The sequence below is a fragment of the Pelodiscus sinensis genome, chromosome 2 (assembly GCF_049634645.1).
Source record: "Pelodiscus sinensis isolate JC-2024 chromosome 2, ASM4963464v1, whole genome shotgun sequence".
In the NCBI taxonomy this organism is placed as follows: domain Eukaryota; kingdom Metazoa; phylum Chordata; order Testudines; family Trionychidae; genus Pelodiscus; species Pelodiscus sinensis.
The window spans coordinates 58,681,884-58,694,588 of record NC_134712.1 but is presented as its reverse complement, the minus strand read 5'-3'; the positions used below and the strand labels follow the sequence as shown (position 1 = coordinate 58,694,588).

The 12,705-nt window shown below is 39.6% G+C and overlaps 1 protein-coding gene and 1 long non-coding RNA gene across 3 annotated transcripts in view; one reads left to right on the top strand and one right to left on the bottom strand.

Moving 5' to 3' along the window:
• Window positions 1–661: 661 nt before the first annotated feature.
• Window positions 662–12,705, top strand: part of DNAJC5B (DnaJ heat shock protein family (Hsp40) member C5 beta) — a 50,469-nt gene continuing 38,425 nt past the window's right edge. Inside the window, exons 1-3 of one of the 2 annotated variants that reach the window (XM_025186891.2) lie at window positions 662–840; window positions 1,547–1,674; window positions 4,979–5,106. In XM_025186891.2, coding sequence (XP_025042676.1) covers window positions 5,000–5,106 — 107 coding nt within the window. In that variant the 5' untranslated portion in view covers window positions 662–840; window positions 1,547–1,674; window positions 4,979–4,999. Of the gene's footprint in view, window positions 841–1,546; window positions 1,675–4,361; window positions 4,499–4,978; window positions 5,107–12,705 lie in introns of those variants that run through there. The other variant, XM_025186894.2, reaches the window with a different exon arrangement.
• LOC112546484 (uncharacterized) overlaps window positions 4,492–12,705 on the bottom strand; it is a 49,083-nt gene continuing 40,869 nt past the window's right edge. The window contains exon 4 of the long non-coding RNA XR_003090185.2: window positions 4,492–5,062. This is a non-coding gene — a long non-coding RNA (uncharacterized LOC112546484). The remainder of the gene's footprint in view (window positions 5,063–12,705) is intronic.

The window sequence follows — 12,705 nt, the reverse complement described above, 5'->3', positions numbered from 1 at the left end:
CTAAATGTCTTACACTTCAAAGTGGTGTGTGTTATCAGGAACTAAAGAGCTTTGATAGATTATGAAATGCTGAGTAATCCAAAGATTGAGACAGTGATTGGGATAAACAACATTTCCAATGGGAAAACCCTAGACTTGTATAAGGGCTAGGTTTTTTCTGAAAGGTCCATCACAAAACAAAATAAAAAGCACCAAAGAGGACACTTAAAAATTATTAAAGTTTACAAAAGTAGTTGTGAACACTAGAGGGAGCTGTAATCACACAGAATAATGTGTCTACCTTTTATCCCAGGATAGTGATAATATTTTTCTTGATAACAGACTCACAGGATATCAAAGATTTCTGGCAAAAATTATTTATATAATGAGGCATGTTATTCTGACAGGAGCAGTGATAACCATTTTGTTAAATTTTCTTTCTTTCATGCTTTCTAAAATATATTCGGTCTATAATAATTGCCTTTAAACAAAATCATTTGAAACTTGAGAACAAGCACACTGAATGGACAAGTTACTTTCATGTGTATATGCAAAATAACAGGAATGGCACCATATACCATAGTTGAGGTTTTTAGAAAAAATCATTCCAACCCTATTTTCAGTCTTCCATATCTATCTGAAACTTTAATCTTTCAGGTTGAAATTTTCGAAGTTCATCCAAGGACAAATTTCAGTGGACTGTTTGAAGAAAAATAATACTGCTGAGTGCAAGAGGAATATAAAATTATTGTAACTGTCTTTTGAACAGTTCTCGCCATTTTGTTTCCTTTTAAAAAAGAAACATACGTTCTAATAATTACAGTCAAGATGGAAGACATCACCACTATGCCAACAGATATGGTATATCTTTATTGTAAATTATTATATTTTATTTTTGAAAACTATATAGACTATAGCTTTATTCCTTAAGTTGGACGCAGGTAGATAAATAGATCTTTGTCTGCATTGACTTTACTGGCCTATGACCTCAGTGGGGTCCATGAATTTGATTGCAGAACTATAACCTACATTTCATATAGTTCAGTCTAAATGACCTATATGAGGGGTGTTCAAAGATGTGCTCCTCTGGGAATTTTTTTTTTTTTTTTTGTACCTGACATTTGGTGCAATCTGCTCCATTCCTAAGACAAATTAATAGCTCTTCAGACTTTTTTGATGTTTGCCAGAGATACCTTTTATCCTGGAGCTCAAGAGGTGAGCCCCAATGAAGGCAGTGGAGATACCCCAAACTTCCTTTCTGCTTGATGGTGGAATTTTAATGAGGAGCGCCCCATGTAATACCTCACGAGTACTGTGTTGTTTTGGAAGTGAACAGGTGTTGAAATTATATAACCTTGAAGTCTTAAAGTGAGGGGGTCAGTGTTGTTAGACAACTTGCAACCACTGATGGGAGGAAATCCAACAAACTCAGTATATCTGTTAGAGCTTGACAGCAGAACAAGGGATGAAGCATAATCAAACATGAATATAGTATATTTTTGGTATCATAGGCTGTCATGTAATAGCAACCTTTATGTTCATGAATTTTTTATTCATTCTTTTATAGGTCTTCCAAAGAGAGAACCAATTGGATACCAGACTAACAAAAAATAGTAACCAAACTCCAATGACCTGTTTAACCCTGAATGTGAAGGATGAAAAGCAGCAGCCTTCTTGTATGGGACAGTGCTTCAGGTATGGAAACACTTTCTTCTGTTGCTTTCTTTCCTTTTGAGTTAATAGATCACTAACAAAAATTATCAAGACACTGAGTAATCATGTTGTAAGTTCACACAAAAGACTTTGTAACAGCAATTTTAGAAACATATGTTATTAGAACCACAATACCTTATTTTTCTCATAAATAGCATAAATCTAAATGAGCTGAAAATATAGTAAATTAAGTCATGCTATTTTAAATGGGAATGAGATGTAATTGTTTAACAATATCTCACTTGTCTTTTTAAAATATTTGTCAGTTTTAATGGAAATAAACAATATTCTCATTTCTTTATTCCACTAACACAAAATATTACATTAGGATCATATTACATTAGAATCCATGCAGTATAGGATCTGGAACTGAAACAGGTACTGTACCTATCTTTATTGTTGTTAATAAAGAAACTTTAACTTGCTTTAGAAAACTGGGATTGACAGATTTTATCTGAATCTTTTTTTTTTCATATTTTTATAGAACAACTAAAAATGAGTAATCCAAACTCTCTCTGATTACAATGGAAGGATGATCAGGATGACTTTGTTAGTGTCTTGAAGTTTGCATGGCAGATTAAGTTCCTGAAAATTTTAGTGATTCAGTAACAAAATATTAAAAAGTGCTTTGTGAGAAAGTACAAATTAGGCTAGTTTGCTGTCCTTTAAAGTAAGATTAATCTTAATTTACCTTTTTGGGTTTTGCCTTTGCTGTGATGCAACACATTTTTAAATTGTGTTGTAGTTCAGTAACTTTATATTGTTGCCTAATTTTATCTGGTTGTGAGAGGTTTGGTAATGTTTTTGGGACAGATATTTCTTCCATTGACTCAAACATTAGCAGGATAGGTTCCAATGCTAATGTCATGTTAAACATGTTATAATCATGTCATTCTTATCATAATGCAGCTGGTCAATTAATATTTAAGGCCTGAATATTTAAAGGCCATTTCTAAATGGTCATTTATTTATTATGTTCTGTTATTTAATAGGTAGTTTTGCACTATGACATTTATTTTAGCTGGATATACGAACTTCAGTAATTCACAGTATCCTTCTACTTTGCATTTATTTATTTGAATAAGAATTCACAAAAAAGAAATCCTCAATGTAAATAAGGTTTCCTTAAGGAAATAGATTTTGCCAAAGTTACATAGGAAGTTCACTTTTTTATGTAATTTTGTGTAATCTTTTGACCAGCAGTTTTGTTTAGTTTTGTTTTTAATAGCATGCTTGCTCCTGTTTTGCAACTGAATACAGATAAGGAAGTTGAATTTGTTACAAAGCTGTATCTGAACCAAAATGTGTCTATAAATAATATATGAATAAAGGCAGGATAATGTTTCCAGCTCAGCAGTGAGAAGAGAGAAATGGCAGAGTAGTAGTTTTGAAATGCTAGTTAATCTTTCAGTTCTCAGAAATGTCTGTCTCCAAAACAAGCCTGCAACTCACTGTAGATTTTTCCTTTGGTTATATTCGGTTATGATCAGAGCTTTGTTGTGGTTGTTCAGTTGTCAAAAAAGTAGATGTTTCCCTCAACCCCAAATCCAAGTGTAGGTGCTAACAGAATACAGTATAAAGAAATTCTGCAGGGATCAAAAATGCTCCTCCTCATATGCTGCAAAGTGGTAGCCGAGCCACTCTGTGGATGGTAGTTCTGCTGCTAATTCCACCTGCAGGAGGCATGAGGTAATGGCTGATTGATATGCATAGGAGTAGATCCACTGACGAATCTACATTTAACCTTCATTCTTGCCATGCAGTAAGGAGGCCAATGGCAAATTTGTCACAGACTTCTTAGGAATTTTGCTGGAATGATTGCACTGTAGGACACAACCATGACCTCTGAACATGAGACCCAACTTCACTTCAACTTTTCCCACACATAAGATTATTATGGAAGGTCAATTCTATAATAGTACATTGGGCTCAATCCTTGGCCTCTAATCTAGTCACTTTGTGCTGCTCAGAAAGGAAAAAATGATCAGAAATCTGCTCTAAAAGGGTGACTGGGGTGAGATAAAGCTGACATCCTACTGAAATAAGCCAATGGTCTTAGTGAGAGGCAGAAGTGAAAGTAAGGCGGTGTGCCCCTAAACGCTGCTCTAGTAAGAGCTGGTTGGGGTCCATTGAAGAAGGAGGTGGGGCTCCAAGTCAGGCTCCTGTGGAGGTCAACTGCAGGCTGCTGCACTAAGCAGTAGCTAGGTAAAAGGGTCTGACTCAGAGTGCACCAGTCCCAAACCACCCTAGGGCATCTTTTAGAGAAGGCAGGGGGGTGAAGCCTCCCCTCTCTCCGCATTCCTACTGCCACGACTTATTGCCTGCTGTTCCCTTTCAGTCACTGTAAAGGAGCAAGAGGACAGCACACAGTGTCCCTGAATTCCTCTCCCTCCTGTCAGGGAGGGGGCAGAAGAGTGAGTGACCCATGCTGTGAGCTTTCCTCTTGCTCCCTGACAGTAATGGAAGGGAAGTGCAAACAACAAGCAGCGTCAGTAGGAATTGGGGGTGGTTCAGCCTTCTTGCCCTTCCTAAAGGGCCCCTTTGTCCCTCCCCTGTACTCCACCACACACCCCAACCTTCTGCCCAAAGGCCCTCCCAATCCCTTGTCTTGATTCCTGCATCCCCCCCTCACTCCAAAGCTCTCCCCTAGTCCCTCCTCACACCCTCAATCCTGACTCCTGTACTACCCCCAGCATCCTGCCCTGAGCTCTTCCTCACATCCCCAGCCCTGACTCTTGCATTCCCCATATCCCCACTCCCTGCCCTGAGCCCGCTGCACTCCACCCCACACTTAAATTTCTTACAGGTACTGTCATATTGCACCTCCCTAATCCTCTGCCCTGAGCCATCTGTTAGAAATTTAATTCATTTTTACCCTTGGTGAGAGGTTGAATTTTGTTTGTAGTACTTGAAAGTGAAGGAGAAAACCAAAATTATCAATTATGCTGACATGGCCTTTTATTATTTTCAGGCCTGATTCTGCATTCATTGAAGTTTAATGGGAAATTTGCTATTAATTTCACTGAGAGCAGGATCTAACCTTTTATTTGGGACCTTTGGCTCCTAATCCAAGCACTTTTTTTCTTTTGAAAATCATTGTAAAATAATGTATTTGGGGCAAGAAAGGGTCTGTGGCTTCTTTGGAAGGGTTTATGCTTTTACAGATTTACTTACTTATAAAATAGTTTAGAAAGTAACTTTACAAATGAAAACTTATTAAAATTAACAGTAAGAAATATGATCCCTACATATGCAATCCCAGTTGTTCTTTTTTCCTCCTCGGTAGACTTGGTAATGCACAGATAAGATGGCTGAACAAAGGCAACGGACTTTATCCACATCAGGAGAAGCATTATATGGAATTCTGGCTCTGGAGAAGGGGGCAACACATGAAGAAATTAAGAAATCTTACAGGTATTTAAGAAAAGTCTAGAACACAGGCAACATTTTTTATGTCATAGCAACATAGATTTTATTGTACTGAGATATTCTATGTACTGTCTAATCAACAGCTTCTACAGAGATCAGCTGTTTGAGGAAGCATAAATCAGGAGTAACTTCATTGAAGTCCATTATTACATGTTTGAATTTAACAATGATTTGAGATCATCAAATAACAGGCTCAAATGTAATTATTTCATCAAAGATAATACAGTACTTATAAAATACAGAAAGAATAGATATATTACTAACTATGTTGTAAGGTAAACAGCTTTTCTCTGTCTCTCTCTTCTCTGGTGGGATGCTAGGAACGTAGTCTGTAATTCCCAAATTAACTTCCAAACCCTCTATGCTTTTATAGGGTGTGAGACAAAATCCATTTTAGAGGGGAAATACTTTCCCATAATTAATTTTACCATTATTCTGTTTTCCTAATTAATAATGTAATCTCATTTATGGTTCACCGTTTTAGCTGACTGATGAGCAAAATGAAATCTCTAATCTGGTCATAAGTACTAACTGCTCTGGCAATTGGTTATTCTTAAAAAGGTAAACATTTCCTTCAAAGAGGTAATTATTTCATCCATTATAGATCCAATCTGTAGTAAGAATTATTCCTAATCAATCACCCAGTTTTGTTTATAGCACTTTTGTACAGACATTTTTCATTAGTTTGAGTGGTCTCTTCCCTGAATACTAGGTCTACATTAAAATCAGGTAAACAACCGGGTTAAAAGATTACACACATTCCATTATGTCTACACAGCAACATTATTTCAAAATAACTAGAATTATTTCATAATGACTTAGTCCACATCTACACAGCAACATTATTTTGAAATAATGTCAAAATACTGTCAATCTGGGGGACTTCTTACTCCGACTCCTGTAACTCTCATTTTACAAGGAGTAAGAGAAGTCAGAGGAAGAGTGCTCTATTTCAAAATAAGTGCCGTGTAGATCCCAATTTCGAAATAAGCTATTTTGAAATAAGCTATGCAATTGTTGTAACTCAATTTTCATAGCTTATTTTGAGTTAAGTCCTGCTATGTAGATGCACCCTTACTGAGTAGTCCTGTGGCACCTTAGAGTGCATCTACACAGTGGGGCTTAACTCGAAATAAGTTACGTAAATTGAGCTACGTCAATTGTGTAACTTATTTAGAAATAGCTTATTTTGAAATTGGGATCATCTACACAGCACTTAGTTTGAAATGGAGCACTCTTCCTTCGACTTCCCTTACTCATACAATGAAGGTTACAGAAGTCGGAGTAAGAAGACCTCCAGCTTGACAGTATTCGACATTATTTCAAAATAATGTTTCTGTGTAGATGTACCCGTAGAGACTAACAAAAACCGATTTCATCAGGTGATGAGCTGAAGTAGAAATAACAGAAACCAAGTTATTTATAACAAGAAAAAAAGTTACCTGTCAAATGTAGGACCAGTGCTAATGAGGTTAATTAAGTGGGCTGTCACCCATTAGATTTAATTGAAAGACACTGAACTTTTTAGTTTAAATAGATGTAGGACTGTAAACATGTCAATATACAATATAAAAAGTATTCTGGTTAGCACATAAAAGAATTACAAAAGCTTATCATATAAAAATAATCAAAAGTTAATATTAAGTATAACCATAGAGTTACATAGTGTAAATTAGAGTATAAAAGAGAGAATAAAATCAGACTCTCTGACATCAATAACTTTCTGTATGGCCTAAATGTTCAAAAATAGTCTTTTATTGAACCAGCTTCTGTGGGTGAGAGACAAGCATTTGAGCTATACAGAGGTCTTCCTGAAGTCTGGGAAAGGTACTTAGAATCATAGCTAAATACAAGATCAAACAGAAAGTATATGTACTAATTACTTATTCTTAAACTAACAGACCATTCAAGGTGAAGTGGCCTGTTAATGTTGCTACAAGTATAGGACAAAAACTGGGGTTAGTAGGTTAAAGGTTCTTGTAATAAGTCATAAATAAGACTGTGGTCTTAATAAATGCAGTGGATTCAGCTGGGAACCCATACTGGCAAGGTGCTTCCTGGACTCGTCTGCCAAGAGGGGATTGCCACCTCCAGAGCTTGTGCCAGGTCTGTTGAGGCTGTCCCCTGAAAAACTTTTGGTGAAATGGTACTGCTCCCAACCACTCCAGAGGCATACAGAGCCAAATGAGACCTGTTTAGTCTCCTGGTAGTGGCATCACCAGCAGAAGGTCTGTAGCTGGTATTGATGCTCACAGCTCATATTTCAACACATCAGGATTCTGCACTACTGCAGTTTCCAGGTACTGCCATCCTTGGATCTGGGTTATCTTTCCCGAGTCCCAACTGAATTTGCCTCTCCATTGTCAAAAGTATCTGGCTCTTCTTCAGACTTGGAGGTGAGGCCACTTGTATCCCATTCAGAACACAGAGCACCCTACCTCTCATCAAAGGCTTTGGCAGCACAGGCCTTCTTCTAAGGGTCAGTGGGTTTCTGGCCCATACCAGTGGCATTCTGGATATGGATTCTCATGGATTCTCCCTCCTGCCAGCTACGACCTCCCTTCCACCATCCTGCTTGCTGTCATGGGGTATGTCTACACTAGCCCCCTAGTTTGAACTAGGGTGGCTAGTGTAGGCATTCGAACTTGCAAAAGAATCCCGGGATTTAAATATCCCGGGCTTCATTTGCATGTTCCCGGGCGGGCACCATTTTTAAATCCCCTTAGTTCGAACACGCGGCAGTCAGAAATTAATCCAAACTAAGTTCTTAGTTTGGATTAACTGTTACTCCTCCTGCAATGAGGTGTAACAGTTAATCCAAACTAAGGACTTAGTTCGGATTAACTTCTGACTGCCGTGTGTAGCCGCGGGTAGTCAGTTCAAACTAAGGGGATTTAAAAATGGCGCCCGCCCGGGAACATGCAAATGAAGTCCAAGATATTTAAATCCCGGCCTTCATTTGCAAGTTCGAATGCTTACATTAGCCACCCTAGTTCAAACTAGGGGGATAGTGTAGACATACCCATGGAGAGCACACTGGTATCAAGTGCATCATTCTCTGATACCGAGATCAAACAGTCGGAAGTCACTTGGGCAACTTTCCCAACACAAGTTGTACACCAGCTATCACTTCAGCTGCCTGTTGTGTCCTTGTCCTTGTCACCAGATGAAGCTATTGACCTGTCAAGTGACTCACCACTGTTAGAGGACCATAGGCTCCTGATGCTCTTTTGAGAAGGGTGGCCTCTGTACTTAACATTCAGGCAGAAGAGATGTATGAAAGCTCTCACAAGTAGCTGGACATTCTGATATCAGCAACCCCTGGCCAGGTTATTCAAATTAATCAAGCCATCATAGAGTCAGTCAAGGATCTTGCCCCCTCCTTGCCCCTGAGAGTAAAATGATCTGAGAGGAGGTACTTTGTCTTCTGAACAATTTTAATCTTATCGTCCAACCTCCCACCCCATCCCAAGTTCTCTTATAGTGGCAGCTGCCACTGAATGGGAAACATGTGGGCAAAAAGCATCAACACTGAAGGCAAAGACTCAAAGAATCTGGATCTGTTTGGTTGTAGACTTTATTCCTCAAGGAGTGTTTACCTCAGAATTGCAAACCAACAGACATTCCTGAATCACTATGATTTCACTCATTGGGAAAACCTGATAAAATTTAAGGAAAGTTACCAGACTGTAGACAGGAGTTTGCAGTAATTGCTGAAGAACATATGGTCATAAGCTGGTCACCAGGATTGTTCTCCAAAATGGTATAGGTAGTGCAGACAGGGCTGCTTGAATCATGGCATCAGCTATTCCTATGAGAAGGTATTCATGGTTGGACTGGACTACCATTAAAAGTCCAACAAACTCTCCAGGACCTCCCTTTTTAAGGTCCCTTGCTTCTTTTTGGTAAAAAAACGGATGGCAGGCTTAGCCTTAGGAATTCCAGGGTGACACTGACAATTCTTGGAATGTATACCTTGGGCACAAAAAGAAAGTGGTTTCATCCACAGCAGCTATACAGTCACCAAGTCAATGCTCCCTGATGTCAAGATTGGACAAGAAAAAAGGACAAAGATTATGACAGGCACCTTCCATTGCCCTTTTCTTCAGTATCTGTGGGCTCATTCTGTCCAGTTATCTCATACATACAGACATTGAACGGGATTGGTCAAAGGCAATGTGCTAATTCCTGTAATTCCATCAGTTCCCCAGTTTGATTTCCAATCACTTGTCCCACTTCCTAGGTGTTTGGGTCTACATAGTATCAGGGAAAAGGTCTTAAGCATGGTGGAATTGGAATATGACATCTAGTTCCTTGTCAGGGGCCACACTCACAAGATTGCCCTTCAGTGGGAGATCTATCCTCTTCTTCAGGAAGAAGTTCTGTGATATCTCAGGGGAAAGGTTTCTATTTCTGCTATTTCCTCGTTTCTGAGGCAGAAAAGGGCCTCAGGCCTATTTTAGATGTAAGCAAGTTGAACAAATTGCCAAAGAAAATAAAATTCAGCATGATTACCCTAGCTTCAATTTATTCTTTCCCTGGAACAGAAGAACTAGCATGCTCCCCTCAATTTAAAAGACACTTATTTCCATGTCACAATACACCACCACAATTGGAGTTTTCCCAGGTTTGAATGGTAGCCACTATCAGTTCACCATGTTTCTGTTTGGTCTGCCAGCTGCTCCTTGGCTGTTCACAAAGTGCATGGTAGTGGTGGCAGCACATCTACAAAAATTAGGTGTTCATGTATTCCTGCACCTGGACAACCTTGGGATCACAAGTCAGACTAAGGCTCCAGTCCTATCCAGCATATCCACTGTCCTGTCCACAGAACAGGCTGAGGCTCCTAGGTTATTGGGACAAATTACTCCTGAACCAGCATTAAGACAACAGAATACAGACAATAGAGTTCACTGGGGCTGTCTCAGACTCCTCAAAGCTCAAGGTTTTCCTACTGCAATCTAGGCTCAAAACATTATGGGACCTACGTCTGCAGCCAAAAGCATACCCCCTGACTACGGCATACAGTTGCATCAGTCTCCTGAGCCACAGGACAGCTATGTAGTTCAGCATGCAGACTGTATCTCAAAGCTGCAGGTATGGCTAGCATAAGCGTGTGCCCCGAGTCATTGCCATATGAAGGAAGAATGTATTAATTCTAACAGACAATTTGAGAACCAAGTTTTACAATGAGGGGCAGGGTCAACTTAGCTGAGCCAGGAGGCAATTTGCCTCTGGGACTTTCTTACAAACAATTCAATTAATTTCAAGGCTGCTAACCTTCCAGAGAAACTGAACCCTTCTCTGATGGTTGAGTGACCCAGACAAGGCCAGGTCCATCTTTCAGCTCTGGAGAACTCCCCAATGGATCTGTCTGCAACCAGAACAAGTGAAAAAGCCATCAGTTCTGTTCCTGGGAGGAGATCCACTCAGACAGATTCTTTTCACATATGAATATATGAACAGCCATACTGGGTCAGATCAAAGGTCCATTTACAGCCCAGTGTCCTGTCTTCTGACAGGGGACAATGCCAGATACCCCAGAGGGAATGAACAGAATAGGTAAGTGATTAAGTGATCCATCGAGTGAACCATCCCCTCTGACCCATTCCCAGCTTCTGGCAAATATCCTGCCTGTGCCTGTGATTATGTTTTCCAATGTCCATTACTTTGCATTTATCAGCATTGAATTTCATCTACCATTTTGTTGTCCTGTCACCCAGTTTTATGATTTCCTTCTGTAGCTCTTCACAGTCTGCTTCAGACTTAAATATCTTGAATAGTTTTGTATCAGCTGCAGATTTTGCCACCTCACTGTTTACCCCTTTTTCCAGACCATTTATTAATATGATGAATAAGACTGGTTCCAGTAGGAACCCCGGGGGACACCTCTCTCCATTCTGTCAACTAATCATTTATTCCTACCTTTTATTTCCTATCTTCTAACCAGTTACCAGTCCATGAACAGACCTTCCCTCTTATCCCATCACAACTTAGTTTGCTTAGAATCTTTGGTAAAGGACCTTATCAAAAACTTTCTGAAAATCTAAATACACTGTATCCACTGGATCCTTCTTGTCCACATGCTTGTTGACCCTCTCAGAGAATTCTAGTAGTTTGGTAATATATGATTTCCTTTTACAAAAGCCACATTGACTCTCCCCCAACAAACTATGTTCATCTATGTGTCTGACATTTTTATTGTTTACTATAGTTTCAACCAGCTTGCTTAGTACTGAAATCAGGCTTACTGTTCTGTAATTGTTGGGAACACCTCTGGAGCTCTTTTAAAAAACTGGCATCATATTATCTATCCTCTAATCCAAGGGACAGCAACCTTTATGAAGTGGCGTGCCAAGATTTAACTTATTCACTTCTATTTTGGATCTGCATGCCACTGATACTTTTTAAAGTCAATAATAGACTTACTTACATTTTAGCAGCTTCATTAATCTTTCTCGGTAGCCTCAAGTGTATGCCACATTCTCCTTCATCACTTTCATGCCCCCACATCCCTGTAGGGGAGTCTGTAGCAGGGGGAAGGAGGCGTTAACCCCTTTTCTCCTGGGAGCTGCATGCCCTTACTGGGCAGAGGCAGCCCCACGGATGTTGAGCCCGTGCAGGGTCATGCCACCCGCTCCGTTTTCCTGGTCCCTCCACCATGCTGTGTGACAACCATGAGGCTCAAGATCCAGTGCCGGCTCCACACTGTGTACAGGAGGGGTGGCTGCGCTCAAGCCACAGACCGCCTGGGAAGTGACCATGTGCCACACAAAATCATCTTGTGTGCCACTTATGGCACGCATGCTGTATGTTGCCAACCCCTGCCCTAGTCATTTGGTACAGAAGCTAATTTAAATGATAGGTTACAAACTGTAATTAGTAGTTCTGCAGTTTCACATTTGAGTTCCATCAGCGCTCTGGTATGAATATTGTCTGGTCCTGGTGACTGATTGCTATTTACTCCTACCTATTACTCCTATCCTGGAAGAATTTTCTCCTATTTACTTGCCTTCTGACTCCTTTGCATTCCAGGATAAAAAAGAGACCATGGTCACCACTTCCTTATAGCACCAGCATGGCCTCCTCAATTTACAGGGAAGAACTGAAGCTTCAGCTCATTCCCAAGTTCAATTCTCACACCTCTGGATTAAACAAAGATACTGGATGGTTAGGTCATTACCTACCTATCAAACAATGGTTCTTTGTCTTTGAAGAATCTCATGATACCATCTATGTTTCATCAGTCTTTAAGACTACGTCTACACAACAAGTTTTCTTGGCAAAAAATATGCTAATAAGGGACTCATTTGCATGAGTCGTGATCTTATTTGCATATTTTCTGCCGAACTGTTTTTGTGCTAGGGTTTTTGCACAAAAACAAGCAGTGTGGACATTTTCTTTTTGCGTAAAACCCCCTTTTCCCTCAAGATTGGTACCCTAGTGAAAAAAGGGATCGGCAGAAAATATGTAAATGAGATTGCAACTCATGCAAATGAGTCCCTCGTTAGCATATATTTTGCCAAGAAAACTCATACTGTAGATGTAGCCTAAGTGCTTCCTGACTCTTTGTTGTTTGCTAAT